Here is a 12,086-nt window from a genome sequence, read left to right as displayed (position 1 = left end):
AGGAGGGAGGGAGGGAGAGAGGAAAGGGATACCCAGGAAGGCTGGTCCCGGTCTGCTTGAGTGACAAGTGCCATTCTACACTCTTCTCGAGCGCAACCACAATGTCCTGAAGACAGAGTGAGGAGGACTAAGTGTGAGGGGGAAGGAAGAGATTTGATCGAAGATGTCATATCAACGATGTTACCTTCACATCTTGATCTTGCTCCACACCTGTAATTTCGTTGAGGACGAGAAGGAAACACCAAGGGAGGAGGGAAAGAAACGACTACAGGAGGTGGCAAGTGAGGGGCAGGAGATGGTGGAGGGGAAGCGGAGAAGGAGGAGGGGAGGAGAGGAGAACGATGGTCTCATACATCCGAGAGGAAATTGAACCTGATGTGCGTTGCTTCTCTCTTGCTCTCTCCTCCTGCGCATCGCCCCCGTCGATTGAATCTTGGAGCAAAATTTCAAACTCCTTGCTTGCTTGCTTCCTCCTTCTTCGCATCCTCTGTCTCTGTCTCTGTCTCTGTCTCTGTCTCTGCCTCTGACTCTGTCTCTGACTCTGACTCTGCCTCTGCCTGTTCTTGTCCTGTTCCAGTTCCTCTCCCTCTCCCACTGCTTCCTCTTCTCTAATTTTTGCACACCGTCAAGCAGGAAGTCTGGATCGGCAAGTAAGGCCCTCCTGTTGTCAGTAGGTTCAACGACAGTTCCACATGACAGACGAACGGGCGAGGACGAGGACAGAAGTGACAAGGAAGAGGAGACGGAGCAGAATGAGGAGGACGAGGACGAGGATAAACGAGAAGGAGGACGAGGAGGCCAAGGATGAGGTGGAGGATGAGGAGGATGAGGAGGAGGAGGAGGAGGAGGAGGAGGAGGAGGAGGAGGAGGAGGAGGAGGAGGAGGAGGAGGAGGAGGAGGAGGAGGAGGGTGTCAACAAGGAGATGATCAAGCACGAGGACGAGGAGGTTTTCCAAGAGTCACAGTACCTTCCTCCCTTGACGTCTGGAGCAGGTTCAGGCCTGTCGAGCTTGTCAACGGGCAAGTCAGATGCGAGCACTTGAAGCTCGTACGGGGCAGGCGCAGGAGAAGTCCTGGGCTGGTCGACAAACAATCGGTTCACGATTTCATCTCCGTCTCCATCTCTCATGGGCCTGAATTCAAATTTCAAACAGAGAGAATTGAGGAGGTGAATATCAAGCCGTCAACCTCGTCGCAATGCTGGGTTCCCCCGATCCAGCCTCTTCTGCCGTCACTCTCTGGACAGGGATTTTCTTCTCCTCCTCCTCCTCCTCCTCCTCCTTCTCCTCCAAGAATCTGGTGTTGGTTGGCGTCCTTGGGATAAACGGAGAGTCTTCTACTCTTGTTGACACGTCCGTTCCTCCTTCAAATGTTCAGCATCTGCTGCCTCCTACACGCTCCCCCTACCTTTCATTGGCGTCTGCCTGAGATCAGAGAAGGACAGGCGATCCATTTCCATGCTCTCCATCTCCTTCTCTGCTTCACAGCATGTCAGATCAACATTCGGACAGAGTGTTCGACCTCGATGATGCTCTGGGAAGACATGTTGATGTTGTTGATCATGACTTGAGATGGCATGTTGCTGTTGATGTTGTACACATGTACCTGACATTTTCATGATGCCATTTGCCAGATTTTGAAGAAAAGCTCACCCTCTGAAGAAAGATTGACTCCGGCCATAGAGCATGCTCTGTACAGAGGGGAACAAGGAGATCAGAGGAGGAGAGCAGAGCAACAGAAAAGAAGAAGGAAGAGAGAGGAAGTCAATTGAAGTAAACTCAATCGTGCTGAGAAGTGTGAAAGTGAGCCAAAAAGAGACTGAAATAGAAAATGCCGAGCAGAATGCAGAAAACACAGAACAGATCATGACAAGTAGTGGTGATGAATAGAGGAGACAAAACGGAGAGAAATACAATGAGGTTGCAAACTTCAGGGTGATCGTAGATGTTTTGTCAGACTCAGTTGGATTTCAGAGGAGATGGAGTATTCACGCGATGAGACAAGATCACCAACGTCAGTGTTGTACAGACCTGAGGAAAGCTCCTGACCGAGCAGGGTTTGCAAAGACAAGTTTGAAGGTGAGGAGTTCATCATCGCAGTGATCTCTCCATGATACTTCCATCACGTTCAAATCTGAATTTCTGCAGCATCTCGTTCCTCCGTCTACAACAGCGTCAATAGAGCCGGCAAACGCAACGAGAGCAGCAAGACCCAATCTCTTGCCATCTGCTCGTTCAAGCGGATTTCTGGTCTTGTGGTCCTTCATGATTTTGAGGAGGAGATCAAAAGCTGCGAGACTCTGCCTTACCAGGATGGAGAAGAAATACGTCACGTTTGACCTGGTCACAAGCATGTCAGTAAGATGCAGGTCTGGAGAACAGTGGATTCACATGGATTTGTCCCTCCTGATGATAATCTGGACTCTCTTGGGAGTCGACCAGGCCTCGATATTGTTCTGAAGCACCTTTCTCGAGATCTGAAAGCAGCAGGTCTGTTACCATGAAAGTGAACAAGTGCTATCAAAGATGACCTCGACACAATCTTCAAACACTGTTGATGAGTTTGCCTGCAGCCTCTGTGGTGTGGGCAAGGTTTGTTGTCTTTCATTCCCTGCCGTCTCCCCTCTATGCCTGCTGCTGCTGTCACTGGCGTTCTCAGTCCGCCCGCTCTCATTTTCAACTCGACGAGAACTCGATCTAGTTGTCTTGACGCGATTTTCCTCATCTTTGTCATTGGTAACATCGCTTCCAATCACGTCATTCACTTCTCCTGCCTTCGGGCCCTTTTTCTGCTGTTTGCTGCTCTTCACATCTTGATATGCATCTTCACCCTCGTCCTCGTCCTCGTCCATCTCCAGGAGTCCCTTGCCGGACAAGTCGCGTTCAAGCTTGTCAAATCTCCTCACGATCTCTTCCACGTCCTTCTCCTGTTTCCTCCTCTCAGCAGGTGCTGGTGCTCCCTCGAACATCTCTCCACTCCTATTCCCTGCCCCCCTCTCTATCTCTCCCGTCCTCTTGCTGAGCTCGAGCTGCAGCGACGCTCGCGCCACCTCCAGGCGATCTCGAGCAAGAAACATGAAGCCTCCGTCCTTCGCCTCCACGACTCCGTCTGCATGCTGATCACATCTTGCAAGCTCTTTGACAAAATGATGTGATCACACCACGATCATTATCACTGACATCACAACAATCATCATCGTCACCATCGACTCCATCCTCATCGCATGTGATGTGTCAAGCATCACATTCTCAACACAAAGAAATCACCTAGAAGGTCCAAGATGTCGCCTCGAGCCCCATCATTTCTCGCTTTCAGAGTCTTCAAATGCTCGTCGTTGCTTGCTCTCCCGCTCACTGCATGCACGTTCTTGTTCTCCTTGTCATGTCCCGCCCACACCATCTCATCGTTCGATTCATCGGAACTCTCCCATCTCACAGTTCTCTTCTTCACTGTCAATCCATCTCTTCTCGAAGATCTTAGCTTGTCTTTCCTTGCAATGAACATCTGCAAATCAGTCAAGGCAGGATCACTCCACTTCATGTGCCATTACCGTCAGATGCTCAGCATCATGGCCGTCACTGTCGTCATGCTCCACACTCTGCAAAAATGTCACTACCTGTACAGCGATTCAAAGAGACAGAGACCTGAGAGGGTTGAGGAGGACGAGGAGGAGGAGAAAGGGGAGATGAAGGGGGTCGAGGAGGACGAGGAGGAGGAGGAGAAGGAGGAGAAGCAGGATTGCTGCGGTATGATCTTGACAGCTCTCGGGATTGATCATCCTGTCTCAGACGTTGACGACGTTGAAAGCAACAACCCGGCATAACCTTTACATGCGAGCGATCCACAGCAGATGTTTTCTGTAACAAGTCATGAACGAGAACATGAACTACATCGGATCAAGTTACCTTCACCGGCCGCGCAGTGTCGGTGTCGGAAGAGCTGTCTTCGCTCAAGAAGGCATCCAAGACTCGCACGTTGATGTGGGAGCCATTGAACTCTCCTTGAGGGAAAGCATATTGTCAGGTCTCGTTGCTTTCTACCCTTGTCAAGTCCCCCACTCCTCATGGTGTACCAGGAGAGTTCGGCTTGAGTGGGTCACTTGGGATCGACCTACTGAGCGGAATCTTCAAGGAGTTTGAGATCAACAACTCATGCCCGTTGGCATACTGAAGGACTCTGCAAGTGATGTCAAAGCACAGAAGGAGGAAGGGGAGAGAAGGAGGTAGGGTCACGAGGTACGAAGTAGGAGTTAGGTGGGAGGAAGAGGACGAGCAGCGTACAGCGGGAGGAGGAGGAGGAGGAGGAGGAGGTGAAGAAGTGAAGGGAACGTGCTAGCAGGGAGGGGCAGGAACCAAGTTCAAGCGTGAGGACAAGCATGCAAACATCAGGAACGTTACCTGATCGCGTGGTTGCATCGATCAGCGACGAAGATGGTTCCATCTTTAAGGCAGGTAACACCGTAGGGTTCCTTGATGACCGTCACAGAAGCCACAGGACCACCACAATCACATGGAAGGAACTCTTATTCGCGAGGCCATCCTTGTGGGCATTGTCGCAATCCCCCGCTAACGTCGACATTGTCATCAGATCAGAATCGACCACCCTGTATAAATTGTCATTGCAGCATCATCCTAATCACCATCACCACCACAATCATCAACATCATCATCTCCATCATCTCCATCAGCATAGTCATCGTCATCAACTTCATTATCATCATCATCATCATCATCATCTGCATTATCGTCTTTGTTGTAGCAACCATCATTGCTCTACTCTCCTCAAGCAATGGTTCCCCGCATCTGACACCACGATCGATCCATCATTGGCCTCGCACATCCCAAGACAACTTGACATCAACGATTTGTCTGTGGCTCCGTCTTTCTTTCCTCTGTGTTCTCCAGTCAACCACACAGGATCTGACACAAACAGAAATAGAACACCTCTTGACTCCCCTCACAAGCGTTCGAACAAACTTCAAGTCAGCAGATAGTATCCTGATCCCGTTGTTGCTATCTCCAATCAAGATGTTCCCGTCCTTGGTTGCCAAGACAGCTCTTGGCTCCTGTTTTACAATCATCTTCTACGTCCCACACTCCTCATCTCTCCATCTCCTCATCCCTTCATTCATCTCCCCATCGTCTCTTTCCTCCCCTCCTCACCGTAAACTCTGCTTCATGTGCAAGACCGTCCGCACACCCCGGCACTCCAACAGATCCAGCGATCGTCACTACTTTCATCCTCTCAACGTGCCGAAGAACATGGTTCCCCTGCACAGCATCAGCAGCCAGCCAGCCCAAGGAAGCATGTCTTGCCGTGTCTGCAACGATCACTGACCCGTCTCGAAGACAGGTCACACCCTGAGGGCTACAGAACATCGCCTATCAAGCCATGTCGTCTCAGTCTGAACAGCACACACAGCTGGGCATGTACCACCCCTGAAGCCCCATCCATGTGACCAGATCTTCCGCTCCCAGCTAACACTGTCGCATTCTGCCCGCAAAGTGACAGATGCACGAGGCGGTGATGGCCAGTATCGCAGATGACGTATCCTGCGCTCAGTTTGAATCGGCATCAGATCACCAGCACCCTGCACACCATCCGACACGGCGCATATCCCTGTTGGGTTTCGCCAAAGGCCTTGCTTCAGGGAGGAAATCTCTCCAGTGTTGAAGTCCACAAGACGAACAGCGTTGTTTCCTGGATCAGTCACCTGCAAATATCTGCGATCAACTTGTGCATTCTCGCTATGAACATGAACTACAATCAAGCCAGTCCCCCGAGGGCGCGATGCGACGCCATGAGGAGAAGAAAATCTTGCTTTCTTGGCTGGTCCTGATGAATGAGGCAAGGTTGGTTGTCATGACACAGAAGGACGCAACCTACCGTCTTGATGGGAAGGGAAACTCGCAGCCTGATAGTTCAAAGTCCCAACCATCAGCTTGTCTATTCTGTAGCAAGGCTTGCTTCAGACTGCTGACTCGCCACGTTCAGACACAAAATCACCTGTACACATGCTTGATCCCTTCAGCCATCAAGCTCGTCCCCCTCCCCTTCTCCTTCGCTCCTCCTCCTCCCCTGCCCCCTGCCCCGCCGCTCCACAGGGCCATTGCCTTCCGAAATATTGACTACAGGTTTTGAGATGGTCTCAGTAGTGAAGATAATTACATTACTGCTAGCTGAACAGAATGCAGGTTGAGACAAGTAATTTGAGTTTGATGTTTGTCAGGTTGTTTGTGATCTATCAAGATAATTCTTCCTCGCAGAAAGGAAAGCGACGACGGAGAGTTTGCAGTATCATAGCAGATTTTATTCAAGTTCATTCGTTCAAATATCAGATAATGTACACGTCGGAGAAAGCACTACCACAGTTTTCACTGGCCCGGGACCATGGGGCTGGCTGGGTCGGGGAGGAAGATTCTGCTACGAGGAGAAGAGGTGTCATAGATCACCTGAGCACAACGTGAGAAAGGGTGAGCATCGTCGGATCCTTGCCTTCCGTTCGTTCGCCGACTCGACGGCGGGGGTGCAGAAGAAGAACGAGGGGAGCCTCCCCTTGCTATGGGGACAAGTGAGCGGACGGAGAGGGCGAGAAGGAAGAAGGAGGAAGAGGAGGAGGAAGGACGGACCTGAAGAAGCATTCGGAGTCGAACGGCTCCTTGACCTGATCGGTGCCGACCCAGAGGTGGAACTCTCCTCCATGACCCTGCGGCTTGCATGAGCATTCGGAGAGGAGGTAGCGGGGAGGGAGGTACCGTCTTGTAGATTCCCCAGCAGTTGGTGTGCAGCCAGCGCACCCTCCACATCGTCCTGGCGGCCCGTCAGAACGTCAAGTTTGAACTTCCTCTCCTGCTCACTTGTCCCCGAAGTGATCTTCCAAAAGGGCCCCAGGACCGTCGTCTCCCGGAAATCTGCGTCCCTCTCTCTATCAGCATGCCGTCTTAACAGTCCGTCCGATCCACCTGATATTTCCTGACTGAAGATAAGACTCGACGTTCAAAGACACCATCAGTCCTGGCCTGTCACGTTTGTCAGAGCTCTCAGTCCCCCATGAGTTGCCATGGTCCGCACTTAGCGTTCTCTTTGTCGACATTCACTGGACCATTCTGCTTGCGGTCGTTCAGGACACCACTCTTCACTGTCGCCTGCACAAGATCCCGTGAGGATGGAGAGAGACTGCGAGACGAGACAAGCACTCACTTGCATGAACGTCATTGCAAGCTGCATGCCATTATGAAAGCTCCTGCTCAGCACATCAGACGAAGCTGCTCCTCAACTATCCCTCTCATACCCTTTGGGGCTGCTAGAGCTCAATGATCTCGTGAGCCAACTCTTTTGGGGTTTCTTCGCCTTGAACGCCCTTGAGAGTTTTGTCAGCCAGCACACATTGATGGAGCAACCCTTCTGACCGCTCGTTGGCTTCGAGAAGCTCCGCATCGTCAGCCTCATCTGGGGGCTCCCCGTCTGCGATTCCCTTGGACACGTTGCTGAGAGCGTTGGACATCTGGTGAGCCTGGAGACCACGAGGTCAAACTTCTCCTGCATGATCGAGATGTTGGTGATGTCTCACTGCAGTCTCTTCTGCTGCTCTCTTGATGTGAGCTTTGACTTCAGCGCTCATGTTATCGTACATCTTCCCTGCCAGGATCGGATGTTTCTCCAGAACGTGGTAGAAATCCGGCCGATCAAGCTCCAGAAGCTCTGAGTCTCCATCACAAACAGCATCAGCCTTCCTTCCGTCTTGAAGCATCAGGCCAAGTTCGCCGAAGTAGCTCCCAGGCAGCAATCGTGCAACTTCGTGCCCGCGTATTTGTACAGACACCGCGCCTGAGTTTACAAAGTACATGGTAGTTCCCTGATCGCCCGTATGGAAAACAAACTCTCCGTCCCTGTACATGATCGGACGAAGATACTTCGAAACCTCATGACAACATTCCTTCCCCGTCTCCCAAAACAATGGCGGAACAATCCATTTGCCGACCCATCCGGCCAAATTCTGTTTTGCAATCACGTGCAGAACAAGCACGTTGTCAGACTTCCGGGATTCCCCTGGATGTAGCCCAACATGAGCTGATGTTGTCGATGCTCCACAACCCATGAGCTCTGACTCACCAACCTATTGACCGTGACAATTGAACTAAGGGCTGTGAAAAAAAGTTCAGCATGAGCAAAGCGTGCAAGGATAAATTCTTAGATGTTCAGATGAGGGATACATATACAAGGAAGACCACAAAATCAAAAGAATGTGAAGGGTCGTCGCGATGAACTTTAGTGAGCATCTCATAGAAGGTCGTTGAAACATATGGCATACTGGGATTGTGTCACGAGGAATGGACGTAGAAGACTATGAATGCAAAACATCACTGTACGAATCGAGCAGCAGAGCAATTCCAAGACAGTCCTTGTTGCTATACACAAAGTTTCTTGAAGTCAAAAGACACTGAGGCTAAGCTGGACTATTTCACATGAAAAAACGAGGAACAAAGGAAAGACAAGGCACCAAGGGAAGCAAGGGAGAGGTACCCCAAACACCAAAGGAGAAGAATGGGACACATAGATCATGATGAAGCAAGCTCAAGCTCAGAGAGAAGGAGAGGAGTGCAGGAGGGGGAGAGGAGATGAGAGGGGATAAGATGAAGGGAAAGTGAGAGAGCAGTGGAGAAGAAAACGGGTAGCGGATCGCTCCCATGTCGCGCATGACCCGTTGACAAGAAGGCAATAAAAGCCAGTATTAGGAAATAGTAAAACATCGCGAAAAAGTGTCTCTTCGTGTTTCACAGACTGCAATTCGTAGCCTTTCTACGTCTTGAAGTGAGGTACGGGGTGGGGTGGTTGTATCATAGGGAGAGAAGGGTACTTTCTGAGATCAATTGATGGGGTTCTCGAGCGAAAGGGGATACAGGGGTCCTGCAAGTTGACGCTGGATATGTAGCACAATTTTTAAAACATTAGGCAGATTTCAGATATTTCACCTCAAATATTTCTCCAATATTTGAAACATACAATAATCTTTTTCACTATATGGGCTCACTCAAAAAACTCACTGGTACGTACCCGTTATAACCGCCATCAGGTCAAGAGGTCACTCCCCCGGAAAGTGGCTTACAGGCCCATGATCCCGGTACAAAGTTTACTTACTAGTTACATTGCATGCTTCAGTGCCGCCGGCGGCCTCGGCGGGCAGGCCCGGCCCGGTATACTATGCCTTATACCTAGAGTACTGTAGTGATGAGCAGCTCACGAAACCAGAATTGAGGAGTACACTGGATGCTAGGATTTGAAACCCAAGCATCCAGACATGAGAGGACCTTAGCAAGACGGCTAGGAAGGCCTCCTCTTCATCACACGTACTACATTGCCGCCTCGAACTTGAAACACGTAAGGGTCGTCTTGGTTTACAGGATAGTTTTGTTAACTTGGCGCTATCTGACTGGCACGGCTGGCCGTGACTCAGTGATGCGATCCGTCAGCAGCCGGCCGAGCTGCCCGGCAATCGAAGACGGTTCATTACGAACCCATCTTGCCAGGATTCAAGATCCCCAGCGGGTCAAGCGCCTTCTGTTGAAACGAACAAGATCTTCAGTGAGAACCACTTGAACGAGAGACTGTTCTAATGTTGGCTTTACCTTGATACTCCGCATGACTTCGATGGCAGCAGGCCCGTATTCCTCCTCCATGAATTTCAGCTTCCCGTAGCCAACTCCATGCTCTCCACTGTACAGCAACACACTCAGCCAAATGGGCTGGACTCGAAAAGGGCAGCAACGTTCCTGCAGGTGCCGCCCATCCTGATCGCTCGGCGCGCTAGCCGTTCAGCAAACTGATGAGCAGCCTGCTCCATCGGTCCGTCAGACATCCAAGAGGGGCAGGAAAAGATGCTGAGCAAGTCACATGAATCTCGTCCTGGTTGTTGGGATCGAGGACGAGGATGCAGTGGAAGTTTCCGTCCCTGCTCAGCCCTCAGCTCGGACCTCACTCCCTATGCTACTTGAGATCGTACCCGACGTGCCCAAGGATGGAACCAGCCTGGTCAAGTGAGTAACAAACAGTCAAGGGTCATGATGTGCATGGAGGAAAAACAGCACCAGTCCACAGGCAACCATGTCACCCTCGGTCTCCTCGATGCATTCGGCCAGTCTTGAGATGGGCACGCAAGCGTCAGTGGGCATCCCCTGTCACAGTCGTCAGACTCTCCGACAGCAGCGTCCTCCCTCTCACTTTGCATCCTGGCCTCTGGGCGATGATGGAGTAGTAGGCCTGGTGTCTTGCCTTCCACCTGCTCGCACATGAGGTAGTGTTAGCAGCAAGAGGAAAGTCGCACAGTGTTGTTCGCTCCTCTGCCGATCCTGCCCACTTGAAGCGACTGCCCCCGAAGTCCTTGCAGATTTCCCCTGCCTGCAAATCAATGAATCACTTGGCAGATGCAGACACACAGTCAAATCAGACCCGTACTGCCTGCTCCTCCACTGAACTCTTGGAGCCTGTCATTGACAAGCTGGTGAGGACTGGCTTGCAGGAAGTTCCATGATTCACCATGAAACTCGAAGAACAATGTCGGTTTCGCTTCAAGTTCTAGTTTACTGATGCCAGCTGCAGATGAGAAAGAGACGAGACGAGGAGGAGGAAGAGCTTACCTTTGCGCCTTGACAGCAGCACAGGTCTTCTCGTCCAGCAGTTCAATTCTCGCTACGGGTATTCCACTCTGCACTCTGATATGAGAACAGGGGGACGAGACGCCTCGCACTGAGTTCAAACCTGGATGATGCATATGGTAGCATTGACAGAATCTGTAAGAAACTCAGATTGAAGGTGCTATGTCAATGTTGAATTCCTTCAAGCTTGTTGAACTCGCAGACGGCAGCTGAGATTGCTTCCGGCTGCGAGCAGCCACACATCAAGGGATATCGCGAGTCTGTTGCATGACGTGAACCTGCCCGTGGAGCTTGATGGTAGCTTCTGTTATGATGCCCAAAGTTCCCTCAGATCCTGTCGATGTGGAGGAGGCCCAGCAGCAGCAGGAGCGGACCAGGTTTTGATGCAATCAGCGTGATCACATGGAATTCAAGGGAACAAAGAAACCTATCAAGAGCCTCGTGAGATCGTAGCCCGTCGAGCTCTTCCTTGCCCTGCTCCCTTATCGCTACATGTCAAGACGAAGGCAGGTGCGGCAACGCCATGTTTACCCGTCGAAATGATGCTGCCGTCAGCCATCACTGCCTCCAGGCTCAGGGCGTTGTCCCGCATGGTTCCGTACCGCACTGCATTGGTACCTGCACAGAACCTGACGTCAACTCGCTTCCACTAAGCTTCATCGAGACCTGAGGCTCGTGTGCTCAGCATGCCGCCGATCGATGCGTCCGCACCAGGATCGATAGGAAAGAACAACCCTACGGGAGGGACGTCAGTCAGACCTGACAGCATGCGGCTAGTAGGACAAGCACCCGTGTCGCGGAGGTACTCGTTCAGGTGTATTCGTGTGACTCCTGCCTGGACCCTGACGTCCATGTCCTCCTGATTGACCTCAAGGATCTTGTTCATCTCCCGCATGTTCAGTGCGACACCTCCTCTGAGCGCGGCTATGTGCCCCTCCAGCGAGGTGCAGGCGCCGGAAGGAATGATGGGGATCCTGGCATGGCTGCATATCTTCACGATCTCTGAGACTTCGGCGGTGCTGCGCGGGAGTATGACGACCTGAGGAGGGAAAATCCCATCAGCATCCGCATGATAACTCTCGTCTCTCCCATGCTGCTCCCTTATGGCTGCTCCGAATGACAACCTGTCCGACCCCAGAAGCCCCTCAAGACTCTTGACGACATGGCCAGGCATTTCTCGGTGGGCCTGATGAGCTGCGGATACAGATAGAAGGCGGCAACCCCGCAACAGTCGTAATGGAGAGTAAACCCATTTCTGTTTCATGCAATTTGTCAAGAATGCAAGGTCAAGGGTGGGAAGGGGGAAGGCAGAGGACGAGGAGAAGCAGGAGGAGAGGATGATGGGTCAGAGAGCGAGAGAGTCTGATGAAGAGGGAGGGAGGGGGGGGGGGGTAGGGGGGGGGGGAGGGGGAAAGGTAAGAAGTAGTAGGGAGG

The 12,086-nt window shown here is 51.7% G+C and overlaps 2 protein-coding genes across 2 annotated transcripts; both read right to left on the bottom strand.

Moving 5' to 3' along the window:
- Positions 1 to 7,639: 7,639 nt before the first annotated feature.
- On the bottom strand, positions 7,640 to 7,885 carry GUITHDRAFT_53094 (hypothetical protein; the record flags this gene model as incomplete). The annotated part of the gene is made up of 1 exon (XM_005831149.1): positions 7,640 to 7,885. A coding segment is annotated over one exon (246 nt), but the record flags the coding sequence as incomplete, so codon positions are not given.
- A 1,622-nt stretch (positions 7,886 to 9,507) lies between these two features.
- On the bottom strand, positions 9,508 to 11,826 carry GUITHDRAFT_72404 (hypothetical protein; the record flags this gene model as incomplete). Its single annotated transcript, XM_005831148.1, has 17 exons — positions 9,508 to 9,558; positions 9,627 to 9,714; positions 9,750 to 9,832; positions 9,892 to 9,949; positions 10,001 to 10,026; positions 10,086 to 10,172; positions 10,219 to 10,276; positions 10,322 to 10,395; positions 10,493 to 10,580; positions 10,635 to 10,702; positions 10,756 to 10,812; positions 10,857 to 10,877; positions 10,931 to 10,986; positions 11,080 to 11,133; positions 11,184 to 11,270; positions 11,319 to 11,387; positions 11,442 to 11,826. 17 exons carry the CDS (start codon positions 11,824 to 11,826, stop codon positions 9,508 to 9,510), a joined length of 1,410 nt encoding a protein of 469 aa, XP_005831205.1.
- Positions 11,827 to 12,086: the final 260 nt, after the last annotated feature.

Source organism: Guillardia theta (genome assembly GCF_000315625.1).
Source record: "Guillardia theta CCMP2712 unplaced genomic scaffold GUITHscaffold_41, whole genome shotgun sequence".
Classification (NCBI taxonomy): Eukaryota; class Cryptophyceae; order Pyrenomonadales; family Geminigeraceae; genus Guillardia; species Guillardia theta.
The sequence above is the reverse complement of the archived record's forward strand: the minus strand, read 5'-3'. Positions and strand labels throughout refer to the sequence as shown.